Here is a 14,878-nt window from a genome sequence, read left to right as displayed (position 1 = left end):
GTTTCTGTGTCAATTACAATCACACACTCGCGCACACAGATTTATATGCTGGGACATCAGGGCTCAAGCTATCAGCTCCACTTTATAGTCACAATCACTAGCCTCAAGGGATCGCTGGTGCAACCTCTTCATCCTACCACATTCCCCTGGTAAATTTACTCTCCAGCTCTCCTACACTGTTATCTTCACCTCTCAAACCTCAAACATCTTTCCCTTCCTCACTTTCAACTGATCACGCTCCTTATTTTCCTGAGGACATATAAACAACAGAAGGGGATTTCTGCCTTCCCGCCACATCCAAATGCATCCATCTCCTGGCACGTCGGCCTGTGCTTCCATCATGGTGTCTGCGCTGTCCAACAGGGGGCCTCTCCATTCTTCTAAGGCTGACATCTATGCGTGGGCCTGGGTGTCATCCCATCCACCCATCTGAGGACACCAGTCTTACCATGTCCCCTCCCTCATTCCAGGTTTCCTTCCCATTAACTTATACACAAGGCCTTTTTCAAAAGGACTCCCTTCACCCCATGTTTTCGTTGGGCTATCACCCCATTTCTCTGCTCCCCTGGACAGTACCTTTCTGTTACATTATCTCTACTAACAAGTAACCTATTCTTGCTAGCTCGTGTTCTCTCTTGACACTCTGTCCCGAATCCAGTTCAGCCAGGATTCTGTCCCCAACACTCCACCGAAACAACTCTTGCCAAGGTCAAGAATGCGCTGCATTTTGCCAAATACAATGTGATTTCTTCATTCCCACTGTACTTGATGAGGAGCAGCTCCTACAGCTTTTTACTCCTCCTTTCTTGAGACATTTCCTCTGGTTGGTTTACAGGACCATGCTCTCCTCTACCCCACCAGGCTCTCCTTAGCAATCTGTTGATGGCTCTGTATCCACGTACCACCTGAGAATGTGCCAGATGACTTGTCTTCACTCACTCACATGATTTCATCTAATTTCATAGCTTTAAGTACCATATGCGCCAATAGTTCTCAAATTAGTATCTCTAGCCCAGAACTAGATCTCCTGTGACATCTAGACACATGCACCCAAAGGCCTACTTGACACCACACCCACATCATCCACTAGATAACCCAAGATCACTACTGAATTCTTGATTCCACCCAAACCCGGACCTCCACCTCTCTTCCCCTCCATTCATCCATATTTTCAGGCCCAAACCTTGGGCAATCTTTGAATTCTCATCTCCATCCAGAATTCAATAATTATTTGCCACCTCCATTACTCCTTGGCCTGGTCCAGATCACATCACAGCTCTCTGCATGGCTGCAACAGCCTGCCAAGGGGCTCTGCGCTTCCACCCTAAATGGTCCCTGGATGGTCTATGCTCCATAATTCAATCATAGTGGTTGTAAAATGTAACTCAGATATGCTCACAAATTTCCAATGGTTTCCTACCTACTAACAGTGAAGTCCAAAGTCCTCAGCACAGGCTACATGGCCCTACAGGATTCAGCCCCTACTAACTCTCTGACCTGATCTCCTACCCCTTTGGTCACACTGTTTCCCTGGCTGTTTTTATAATTGCTTATAACATGCTTCCTGCTCAGAATCTTTGCAATCACTGTTTGCTCTGCCTGGAACTCTCTTGCTGCAAACAATCTCATGGCTTGGGTGTCTGCTCAAATACTACTTTATTTAGAGAGCCCTTTTGTGGTAGGCAGAATTCTATGATGGTCTCCAATACCGCTGTCCCCTGGTGTACATGCCCTGCATAATCCTCTCCCCTGGGTGTGAACGAGACCTTTAAATATGATGGGCTATCACTCCCATGATTAAGTTACTTAATATAGCAAAGGTAAAGGGATTTTGTAGATGTAATTAAAGTTCCAAAGCAGTTGATTTTGACTTAATAAAAAGGGAGATTAATGTAGATGGAACTGGCTTAATCCAGTGAGAAACCTTTAACAGAGGGACTGAGCCCTTGAGGAGGAGGGGAGATGGTTTCCTCCTACCCTTGGAAAAAAAAAAAAAAAAAGGCAAAGTCCTGTTGTGAACTGTGTGTGCGGTGGGTGGCCTGTAGGAGCCAAAGACCTCAGTCCGCAACTGCCAGGAACTGAACTCTGCCAACACCCAAATTAGCTGGAAGAAGACCTCAAGCTCCAGATGAGCATGCCTTAACTGCAGTGTTATGAGACACAGCAGAGAGCCCATCTAAGGTGCGCCCAGACTTCTGACCTACAGAAATGGAGAGAATAAATGGCTGTTGTTGTAAGCCCCGAAATTTGTGCTAACTTATTACACAACAGTAGAAATCTACTATGCCTTCTTTAATATAGAATAGCACCCCCATACTTTCTATGTTCCTGATGTAGATTTTCCTTCAGAGAACTTGATTAATCATGAAAGTAATATGAATATTTGAATATTTCCTTTCCCTGCCTCTAGAATGTAAGTTCCTAGAAGGCAAGAAATTTAAAATTGTCTTTTTTTTCCCCCGTTGCATCACAGCACCTAGAACAGCACCATGCACATAGCAGATGCTCAATAAATACTTCCAGAGTGAATGGATTTGCTGCTTACATTTATGTCAGCACAGGGTGACCACAAAAACTTAACAGCGTTTAACTTTTAATTTTAAAAGGTTATTTCTCAAAGTAGAAGGATTGCCCTTAGAGGAAACCAACTATACATTTTTGGGAGATTCAGGAGTTCTCAAAAGTGAAAAAAAAAAAAACTGGTTTAAATGAATACCTTGAAAACATTTAGGGGAAAAAAAATGTATATAATCAGGCACAAACATATATTCACCAAAAGTCATATTAAAATTCATTTCTAGAAATAAAATTCATTTCTATTTTTTGGAAGTGTTTCTAGGTGGTTAGATTCAGAAAAAAAAATCATTGATATCTCAATTTCAGTAACACTTTTAATGGATCCTTTTAGGATATCCCTCTGAGTAGTTAGTTAAATGTCCACTAAAAAGCAGTAAAGTCAACAGGATTTGTTTCTGGTTGAGCAACTAAACGAAAAAATACTGATTATTAAAAACCACGCAAAAAGTGATTGGTTTCTAACAGATGCCAGAAGCCTCTGTTCTACTTGAACTGCTGAACACGTTAAATCAATGTTGTAGATAAAGAGGTAAAAGACAGGTTCATCAGATGGGCAACTGAAATATATCCAAACATTATAACTAATATGCCACATGACAATCATGAGTGAAATATGGGCAGGGGGTGGAGAGGGGAGGCAAGCAATGGGTCAAAACCAACAGGTTCACTATTACAGTGACAAATGTTAAGACATATAGAATGAGTTTTAAAATACAAGTTGTCGTTCAAATTAGGCTGGATAGCCCTTCAAGTGGAAATAACAAAATCAGAGGCTTTGTTTGGCTGTTAGGTCATGCTAGATCAGTCACCAAAGTGCATGGCTATTTCAAAGGGAATGGAAATTTAGGCTGATTTAGGAGAAATACGGACTGTAAACAGAAAAGAAAAAAATCGCATAATCTCACTATTGGACTCTAGCCTGCTAAGGCCACATCTGGAAGCCTGCATTTAAATATGGGTGTTACAACATTAAACTGGAAAACGACTCCATGAAGAAAGTTCTGAAGTCAAATGGGTTTTAGAGTAAACTAACTTACATTTCTCCCCTGCAGAACATCTTAGAACCTTTAATATGTTAATATTCCTTGAGATTTTCAAAATAAAGAGTGTGTGTGTGTGTGTGTGTGTGTGTGTGTGTGTGTGTGTGTACAGATAGATGGACACTATGCACTGTTTCTTAGCTTATTTGAAGATGGAAGATAGGACCAGGGATCTAAGCCACAAACTCAGGAAGAAACCATGTAGGCCCACGAGGAACAAGGTAACAAAAGCAGGTGCAGACTACATGTCAATAAAGGATCGTGAGGATATAGAATATGACGAGAAGCAAGGCTACTTGCACTGTTTTTCCTAGGAAACAGGAACAAGTCTTGTAAAACTACAAATGGCTCTCAGAAAAACAAGGGGATGCGCTTCTTCTATATTGTTCTAGTACCTAAAGCAAAACAGTCTCTGGAGGTAAGGCTCAGGAATATGTATGTGTTTTAAAACACTCTCCATAAGAATTTAATCCAGAGAACCTGGTATCTGCTCTGAGGGTCAGAATTGGGGCCCCGACAGGAAGATGAGTTGAATCTCAAGGTAGAAGGTGAACCGTAACAAAGCGTTTTAGTATCATAGAAGTGATTCACGGAAAAAGAGCTCAAGTATGCACAGGGGCGAAGTAGATACCCAGCACGCCACTAAAAAAAAAAAATTCCTGCATATATCAAGTAGGAGACCGGATGATGGGACTCTAAAGGTCACTCCCAACACTGCACACTCAAGTGGGCTGGATGGTAACCTCCATGGTCTCGTTCACGACTGTATCTCAGGAGCAAATACGGAGCCTGGCACAGTGGTTTTATCACAAATACTGGTGGAATGAATAAACGAACAAGTGAAAAATAAAAGTGGTATCTGATTCCAAAGTCAAACAAGAAAGGAATGGGCTATTTCATTCTTTGGAGATCACTAAATATGCATAATTACGAATCATAATCAAGGTTACTTTCAAAAATAAGGAAAATGGTCTTTGTAATAATTTCACTTCTTGACTGGGAAATCATCTCTGAATTAAATCACACCAAAGCTTGCCGTGCAGTTCCCCTGGTAAGCATGTGAAAACACACTGCAGATTGTAAATGACCATCAGAAGTAAGGGGTGATTATGGCCACGATTATCTACCCTGTCAGACTAAACTAACTCAGACAGCTGGAAACTAACCTTGAAAATGAATCCGCTTTTTATAGCCAGGGCTCTGAAAATGGTCCATCAGCCATGTGTTTTATTTGTTTGATTGTCAAAGGAGAACATATGTGTAACTTATTTTAAAACACCTTCAACAATGTGACAGTATCCTGATTGACTTGGTGAGTGAAGCTGTTTATAATTAAGTGGAAGCAAGTATGTCTTCAGACACCATATTCTTAACAAAGAATACACACCAAGATGGACCTTACAGTTTAGAAATTCATGAAACAGAAAGAACTTTCATTCACTAGATAAAAGTCGACACTGTCAGGCACCATATTTGTATCCATTTCCTAGAAGACTGAGGGTTCTTTCAAAATACATCTGTCATTTAGCCACAGCAGCTGATCAAACCTGCCACTGAAAAATGTTCTGAAGAGGCAACCTGTAGAACAAGCATGGTTTATTTCTGTCAGACTGACTGCCGAAGTGTGAAAGAAACTCATTAAAAATCTCTTACTGTGATCTTACATTGTAAAAAATATTTTTTTAAAAAAAGGAAAAGCCCAAGAAAGAAAAGGCAAGGAAAAAAAAATACTTAATGAAGGGTACACTGAGCCTGCAGACGCACTCAGCTGGTGCTTTCTTATTCTTCTGTAGTAAGCAATTAGAAAAGAGCAATTAGTCCACGGAATACAGCATACACACTAGCTGTTTGGTGAAATCAAATAAGTTAACAATTTTATTTTATGCTAATATTATGAAAACTTAATGGAGATAAGAATATTGTACTCTAGGAAAAGCAATACAAAATAAACAGTATTAGTTACCTTAATCTTAAAACAAGGTTCACAGCGCAAGAAGCTTCTCTATAGTCTTCGCTAGCATTGGGTAGGCCCTTTAAAAACAAAACCGCAAAAAACAAATTAATAAAATCATGATACCCCTTGATTCACACAACCCTTTTTTTCTGGAAATTTCCAAACGAGGTCTTTATACACATGGCAGGTCCTGTTTGGCCACATAACAGCTCCCTGTGAAGGTTGGAACGATGCCTTATTCCCATCCCAGTTGGAGAGCCAAATGTTTCAAACAGAAAACCTCGCTGTAGGGTGGGCCCTATGAACAAGTGGCATAAGACGCAGTAAGGCCAAAGAAGAAGGGTCAGCCAATCTTAAAGGAGCATCCCTCAAGCTGAGCCACTGCCCGTACCCACTGGGATTTGGTGACGCACAAAGGCCAGGCACCTGAAACCTTCGGAGGCAGAGGAAGGTGGGATCGAGTAGGGATCTTCCCTGCCTTTCTCACCTACGACCTATTTCCTTAAATACAGACGGTCAACCACAAATGCCTGCTTCCACAGGCGCTCCCTACTCCTGTGAATCCCTGGACATGAGTAGACCTTCCTGCTGGAGTAGAGGGAGAGAGATTTCGGATCAAGACTTGGCTCTGCCACTGACCAGATGTGCAACCATGAGCAAGTCATTTTTTGAACCTCTTTTCCCACTTACAAAATGGGGATAATACCAGTCTCAAAAGTTTGCTGGAAGAACAAACAGTATACATGAAAATGACTTGTCACTATAATGTGTTACATAATACTAGTTACCCTAATCCCCTTTCCTGTTTCCCTTATTCTATTTGCCTTCTGACGGATTATTATTCCTAACTTGCCTTTTGTCCCTCAACCGGTCCTCACAATTTATCTCAAGTTGTTTTACTGAGTTGCCTGATACAGAGTAAAAAGACCTAAACTGAATCCCGGCTCTGACTAGTTCTATAACCTTGTTCTATAACCTTGCATGAACCACTTAACCTCTGCAAGTCTATGCTTCCTCGGCTATAAAACAAGGGCCAAGGACTAGATGTCTGATCTCAAACAGGCTTCCTGCAACCATAAAATCCTCTCTCTCTCTCTCCTCAGTTTACAGCTGCTTTCAGAAAATACCCATCAGGTAGGATGGAAATGAGTTTATCGATGGATATGCAGATCTGGGGGGGCAGAGTTGTGATCCCAAGGCTGGTGATGCTTGATAGTATAACGATTTTAGAGCAAAAGGGCTTGCCTATTAATTATACAGCAAAACCAGAATGGTGGCCTGCACCCTGGTACTATGTCCATGACCCTCCCCTGTGCTGCTCAGCACCCTGCATCAGCACCCAACACAACTCATGGCGCATGTTTTCCATCATGTAACTTTTAATATAAATAAATTTCAGTCCCTGGACTTTTATTTTTACAAGGCAAGTTGTAGAGATAAATTGGCCCATAAAATTCAATGGTAAAACAATTATGAAAACAAGTTGTAGAAATCCAACCGAGAGCCAAAAAGAAAAAAAAGTATCAACTCTACAGTTTGTGGCTAGAATCTAACAGAATGGGGAGTCATTTTCTTTCCTTTTCTGATTTCACATGGTACCAACAATTTCAGAAGCAGTGTGGTAATCAATCCTTGCTCTTGAACCTATCATTTAAAGGTTGGAGGTCCTGAAAATCATGATCAATAGTAACAGTACTCTTTTCTCCATACCTATTAAAAAAAGAGTTTACAAGCCCCTGATTTTGATGGACTGCCCTGAAACTGTCTATCTTCCGAAAATGTTGGTTTTTCTAAAAATAGGTCTACTGGTGGAGAAACGTACCTGAGAGTCCTGCACAGAGAGGGACTGTATCTGCTCGGGTATACTGCTGGCATTCACTGCCATCTGTTAAGAGAGACACCGTTACAGCACTTAAGGAAACCAAAATGAGACAGTAAGGTCAGCGTGCTTACACCAAGTCCCAATTATCAGAGACAATTTTGCATAAGTAATTTTAAATTGTTTTTTTGCCCCAAAGTGTGGTCCTTTGAAACCCTTCATGGGAATCACCTAGGACGCATAGTAAAGATTTCTGGGCCCTGCCTAGCCTAGGATTCAGAATTTCACAGAGACAAGAGAATGTGAATCCTTAACAAGTGCCCTGGGTGATCCTTATGCTTTCAGAGAGCCACTCAGCTAAAGTGAAAAGGCGGGGACTATTTGGTAGTTTAAATCTGATAACAGAAAGATGCTCTAGGACCATCTGTTCTTGTCACAGAATTTTGCCTCAAGTTAAAGGTCCCCAACGAAAGGATGTTAGAATTAGTAACCTTTAACCATGACTTGACCTTTAATCATTACGTGGAACAATTTTTTTCCCTGGATTTAAAAAATACATAATGGTAGTTGGACTTTTAAGACACATTTCCCCAAAAGAAATCCAAAGCAATAGGTTATTTTTTTCTCTTGAGTTGGAAATCCAACCCTAATGTGATACCAAAAGTATTTTTGCCTCAAGCTTTACTTTTGTGAACTCTGCCCTCAAAACAAAACTGAAAAGACCAAAAAGAAAAAAATAAAAAAAAAAAACTAGAAGAGGAGCAACAATGAAAATGAAAAGTACGTATTATTTTCTAAAACTACTATCAACTCTAAAATAATCAGAAGTCATCAGAAATTTTTCACAGCAAGTTTTAAGACGTAAAATTCTTACTCTCTGGGCTTCCCCAAAATAACTACGTTAGTAATGAAGTAATAGGGGGAAGCATACTAATGTATCTGTAATTTACTTTGAAATGCATCAAAAAATGAAGATGGACTGATGAAGGATGTACACATGATAAATGTATGATAAAGTATAGTAATGGTAGGATCTAGGTGTAGGTATGTGCGTGTTCACTATAAAATACTTTTACTGTTGCTCTATGTTTGAAAATTTTCATAGTAAAATATTGGGGGGAAATGAATAAGCAACATGCATTCTTTAACCAGCCGGAGGACCTGGGCCTACACCAAATGATCTCTTGTAAAGAATCCTTCAGGCTGACTGATCCCATGATCTCAATTAAGGTTTGAGATACAACCAAAAGCTACATCAGCACTTACAGAATATTCTACCTCTAGTCAAAAGACTACTCTAAACTGAAAAACCTTAATGGGATTTACTAGAGATGAAAACCTCTCTTCCTCCTAAGGAGGTCCCCTCTCCTGCCCTGCTCCCTTATTCCTGGGCCATCATCAGGATGGAGAGCTAGTTAACTAGACTGGGGGCTGGATCCCCAAGGACCCTATGCAACCTCACTCTGTAGGTGCAGCCCTGCAGGTAATGAAGGGACCAGCCTCTGGCTCTCACGGGTACAAAAAGCAATACAGGGGATTCCCCAGGAGAATATGCAGAGATGCACAGGAGTGGTGGAGAGCAAAGTTTCTTGGGCAAAACATCTTCCTTGGCAACCAACTCCAGTCACCCAAATTCTACCATTATGGGTAAACATTTTTAAATATAAAAACTTACAAGAAAGCTAACATATTAAGCAGGTGTTATTCATCACCAATATAAATTTGCTTACTGGAATTTTTTTTTTTGTTTTTAAACAGTTTGTTATAAGAAGCACATTTGAGGGAATGGGAGTTTTCATAGAAGGGGAAGAGAAGAACAGATTAATGATGGATACCATCCTGGAAATAGGCCTCTGAGACTGGGTGAAAGAAAGGGAAAGATCCCAGAATAGAGAAAAGAAAGGGACAATGTCTGCTAATTTTCCACAGGGCTCTGCCTAATCTTCTCCTTTTCTATTTTTAAAATTACTGTGGCAAAAAATAAAAAATAAAATAAAATTACTGTGGCTAACTAAATGCAGTGTGTTATCCTGGATTGGATCCTGGGACCAAAATAAAGGATATTAGTGGACAAACTAGAGGAATACGAACACGGTCTGTGGTTTAGCTGATGGTAAATGTAGCACTTTTGTTTCTTAGTTGTGACAAATGAACCAGGCTCACATAGAATGGAACAGTGGGTGAAGAGTGTATGGGAACTTTGTACTATCTTTGTCACTTTTCTCGAAAGCTAAAATTATTGCAAAATAGGTTTATTTTCAGAAATACAGAAGATTTCTGATGACAAATCTAATGTTTATGACAAAAAGTCAGAAAGCCAGTCACTGGAAATAAGAACGTCTTTTAGAAAATGGTGGCAGGAAAGTATGGAGTCAAAGCCATCTGTGGTGACAAAGCCAAACATAATAAATTTGGAGGGAGAAATTAAATCTGTGCCTCCATCTACCAATGGATACAATACAAACATGTATAAGAGCTGACAGGCATTTGGAAAACACAATGTCCTCAGAAACACACTAAAAAAAGCTAACGGCAGTTCTAACAATGAGGCAATAGCAATGAGTCAACATAAGCAATAAATTTAGCTTTCCCATTTTGACGAACCTCTAGTAAAATTAACTCAACCTAAATCCACACCCAATTTATTTTCTCCTCAGAACAAAATACCAGAGTTGGGAAATGTTTTCACAATTAACCTCGCCTAGATTCTGTAATAAAATTCTTCAACATAGCTCTTATGGGTTGTCGAGGGCCTCAGTCAACAAACCTTCCCACCTGGCGATTTCTGATAGATATTTAAAACAAATCTTCAGAAATTTTGAGCACACAATCTCCCTGGATTTCAGTGTGGACTTGTGGATTCAGAGCAAGTGGTGTGGTTTTCCTAGCCAGTGATTCTTGATCCTAGCCATGTATCAGAATCACATGAGCAGCTTTCTAAAAATCTGGGTTGCGTGGACATCATCCCCAACTCCCAAATCACAATTTTGAGGGCTGGTTCTAGGCATCTGCATTTTTAAAGCTTTCGGTTTTTCTGATGTGCAGCCAAGGTTGCAAACCATTTGTTTTCACGCCTAACAGAGGGGCTGCTGTAAAAATAACGCTTCCTTAGTAGAAGCCTTAGCAAATGTCTCCCTCGGTTAAAGGAAACCCCAAAAAAGTGGGAATGTCAAGATAAAGGCAATTTTACTTTTATATAGAAAATTAGGATATAAAGCAAAACCAATTTTAAAAATTATAAAACATGTATTATTTTCAGAATCTGACAAAAACAGATTTCCAAATCGCTGGTCAAAAAGAAGATCAATAATGAGGTAATAGCTGAAAGGTTTCCTATAAGATAGGATGGCATGTAGACTAGGAAACCCCACCTAAGGAAGCCAGTCTTGCAAATACCTCCCCCGACCCCCACCTCCAAAGAGATGAGAAGCTCCCAGAGAGCAGGCTCTCTGCTTTATATAATTCCCACAATGCCACAGTACCTAACACTGCCTCATGTAAAAATCAGGCACAGATTAAATATTTGCTCAATTAACTTCATTATTAATACTATTGTTACGTTAACAATATAGTCACCTTTAAGTCACCACTGGTTGCCACCATCCAAGTGGAATATAATAATAAATAAATGAGCATGAATTATCTACTTACTACAAACTACGAATTACTAGTAGGCTGTAACTAATACTTGGCAAGGCTATTTCTAAAACGTCAGAACACAGGAGGACCAATTTTTCTATGGGTTTGGCTATGAATCTCAAGACAAGTGGGGTAACTCTGGCACTTTCCAGGTTACACTGGAAATTCTCTCAGATTTAAAAGGACCTCCAAATATGGCCGAGTATCAGGCACATCTTCCCAAGGCCCCTCTAACAAACATCCCACCCTGACCTCCTTAATCGTCAACAAATGCTGTAATACCTGGACATTCTGCCTTATAATTCCTAGGGAAGCCAAATTGCCCTTTACAAATTAAGCATCTAAAACACTCCCTCCTTTACTGAAGCATCTCATTTCTGTCTCAACGTGGAGCTACCAAGTAGGGCTCCCGTCTCTGAACTTCAGCTCGATTATGTAACATCTTCTGATTTTTTTTTTTTCCCCCTCACCTCTGACCCACTCACAAATATGATATGCCTCTTCAGGCACTTGTTTAATGTCTATTTCAGCGTGTGGGTATTCACGTCACCAACGACCACGTACAGAGTGTCCACTAGATGCAATGGGAACACAAATATGAATAAAATACTAGCCCTGTCTTCTAGGGGCTTCTAGTTAAGTAAATAAACTGCCATTTAAATGACGAACGTCCTTGAAAAGCTTATTAAAATGTAAACACAGGCATTTAAATGTGCCATTTGGCACAGATAAGCATTTTTACCCTTAAAGATGTTTAAAGGTATAAGGTACCCTGTCAGAGGCTGTATAAATTGGTACTTTTTTATTCTCAACTTTACTGAGATACAATTGACAAACAGAAATGTGAGATATTTAAAGTGGTTCACATTTTGATGGTAGCTATTAAAAATTCAAAATCAGATTTTGTCAAACGAAATAATCACAGTTCTTTCAATTCTTTAAATTACTTTACCTGCACATGTGCCCCTTGACATGCAGACACAAAATGTGAATGGAAGGCAGTTTGTAATAGTAACCTACATGCTCACCAAAAAGTTAATGGTTAAATTAACCATTTCAATCCATCCAGGGTAATACTACTTGGCAGTTAAAAAGAGAGGCAGATCTACACAACAACTAACATGGGAAGATTTCCAAGATAGAATGCAAGTTGCAAAAACCAAAAAACATTTTTGTGGAATCACTATGTTGTCCACTGGAAACGAATGTAACGTTGTGTCAACTATACTTCAATAAAAATGTGTATGGTGTTTATAATCCCATTCACATTTTTAATAGGATATAGATTTCTTTATTTACATATTTGTATGTAAATGAGCAGAAAAAGTCTGGAAGAAAATATTGCAAACTGATAACCTCTTTGGAAAGAAGAAACACACAGGGCAAGAGGGGTAGCAAAATAAAAGTGGCTCTTCAGGCCTCTCTATTTAATTCTTCTGTACAAAGAATTTTATAAGTCTTTGCATCCCTTTCAATAATACCTACTCTACCAACCCATTTAAAATTATAATCCCCTACCACATCCCTGTACTTCCCACCCACCATTTTTTTTTCCCATTGCTCCTATTCCATTGTAACAAACCACAAATTTACTGATTTATGAAGGCTGTTGCCTGTTGTCTATTTGCTCCCATCAAAATGTAAGTGCCACAGGGACAGGGATTTCGTGATTTTTTCCCCTCACTGACATATCCCCCAAACCTACTAAAACAGTGTGCATAGTGTGTGTGTGTGTGTATGTGTGTGTATTTGTTGCATATTTACACATTTAACAGTTCTAATCCCTTTTTGTAATATATAAATACTTTTTGCCTCACTTACAAAAAGTGAATTTAAATGGCTGGCAAGTCAGGGAGCTACTTTAATTGAAAGCTGAAAGGACAGAGGAACCATCATTGTGGCTGCTCTTAACACAGCTCAGGATACTGAAATGCCAGTCTTGAAAAACAAAACAGAACAAAACAAAAAAATGGCCTGAAAAGCTATGTAATAGCAGGTGGAGCTGATTATTCCTAAAATGTAGTAAAAGTGTTTACATTCAAAGACATGAACCCTTTCACAAAAATAAGGCTATCTATGTGTTCCTTAATTATGAACCAGCATGAGAAGAGACATATGCCTCTGGGAAATCAAATGAGTTGAGACACAGAGAAGTGCCTAAGACTTTCAAATCCCACCCAAGAAGGTCAAGAGTGATGATGATTAACTGTCAGCGTGCTATCCATTACTCTTTCCTGTCTGTGCAGAAAATATTCTTGCCAAAAAATACTGTTAATATCCAAATAACAGATCAGTTATCAGAGCAATTTCAACAAGCACAGAGGAGAATATTGTCACAATAAACTTAAATCCTCAAGAGGAAAGACCCACACCCATCAGCCTGCACGAGGGAAGGCTGGATTCGGAGAATATGCTCCGATAAAGACGTCCCATAGCGAACCAATACAAATGCTTTCTGCATCACGCTGCCACTTGAATCACATTATTTTGTTCTATTTCTAGGCAGGATGGGCACTTCTGGTTCGAGACACTCTAGGAAATAGATGAAAAACCTTGACTCCGCACTTCACTGTGGGTAAAATAGGTAAGTGGGCAGGGAGAGAGCAGAGTTCACAATACCCGGTTAAGATCATTCTAAAAGCCAGCACATGTGTGCAGCCGACGGGTCCTACTGTGGAGCTTATCACCATCGTTTGTAACGGGGAGGGATAACTTCCTTGATGAAGCTTATGTGTTATGTACAAAATGAAAAAGATGAATTCCTATGATAAACATAGGAAGAAACAGGAACTGAAGGACAGGGAACAAGGGGAGGCAGGCAGGTTGAAAAATCCCGAAGGGAGGCCTACTGGTGTGGCAGGAAGGATGAAGAGACTGGAGGGAAGGGAGAGTGACAGGGAGACAATGGCTTATAGCTCAGAAGTGCTCTTCACAGAAGGGCCAGCTGGAAACTGCCCCTTGTAGTGGACAGAAGACTGACCTCGCTGCATCAAAAGGAAATGTCTGCTAATTACAAAGAAAAAAAAAAAAAAAGTTGGGGTGGATCCCATTTGTAACCCAAAGTCTTCTGTTTTCTTAATGAGAATTTATCAAGGCATACATTAATTACTAGGTCTGTAAAATATTTGGAGGTATTTAAATACGCTCAAATTTTCTCTAGGAGAATTGGCAAGCCTTTTGAACTACAGTCATCATTAGGCATTAGGATAATTAACCAGATGGAGGAAGTAAAGTTAATCAAAAGATGACTAGTTCTCAAAGGGAAGCTGACGAGTGTTCCTTGCCTACGAAGCTACCCAGGAGACTGTAAAGACAGATCCAACATGAAGTTTCCAACCAGTTTCTATCTGCTTTATTGTAAACTAAAAATCTAGAAGAGATTTAGCCTGTATGCCTGCTGTGTTTTCTAAAGGACAGTAATATGAGGAGTTGAGATCAACTGAGTCCTAAGTTGAGCACCCAGTGAGCATTTTATGTGCATGATTTCATCAATCCTCAGAGCAATTTAAAAGTAGTATGATCATCACCATCTGACAGATGAGGAAACTGAGGCTCAGAGTAAAATCATCTGCCCCAATTTATAAAGGCCAAAAGTAACCCTCAATCGGGACCTGCAAAGTCTACATGCCTTTTCTTTTCTGTTATTCCACGAGAACAAAATTTTGAAGTCTCTTTCCCCAAATGGATCACATTCTGACACACCACAAGGGGCGGTGGAGGGGGTGGGGGTGCGTGGGCCAAAAAAGTTTTAAAATAAATAACCACCACTCACCTCTGGGTTTTCTTCTTTTACTCTTCGTGACTGTAAAACAATTGCAGATCCATTAATACACGTACCCACAAAATGCC

General features: G+C 39.9%; 1 protein-coding gene across 1 annotated transcript in view; it reads right to left on the bottom strand.

Annotated features, from left to right (window-relative positions):
* Positions 1-14,878, bottom strand: part of STK39 (serine/threonine kinase 39) — a 295,831-nt gene that overhangs the window by 108,639 nt on the left and 172,314 nt on the right. The window contains exons 12-14 of the mRNA XM_028124999.2: positions 14,802-14,831; positions 7,394-7,456; positions 5,581-5,648 (exon numbers count right to left, since the gene is read on the bottom strand). Coding sequence (XP_027980800.1) covers positions 5,581-5,648; positions 7,394-7,456; positions 14,802-14,831 — 161 coding nt within the window. The remainder of the gene's footprint in view (positions 1-5,580; positions 5,649-7,393; positions 7,457-14,801; positions 14,832-14,878) is intronic.

This window comes from Eumetopias jubatus, unplaced genomic scaffold (genome assembly GCF_037043125.1).
Source record: "Eumetopias jubatus isolate StellerSeaLion01/CBP00866 unplaced genomic scaffold, mEumJub1_p1.0 scaffold_3, whole genome shotgun sequence".
Lineage (NCBI taxonomy): Eukaryota > Metazoa > Chordata > Mammalia > Carnivora > Otariidae > Eumetopias > Eumetopias jubatus.
This window is presented reverse-complemented; position numbering and strand designations above follow the sequence as displayed.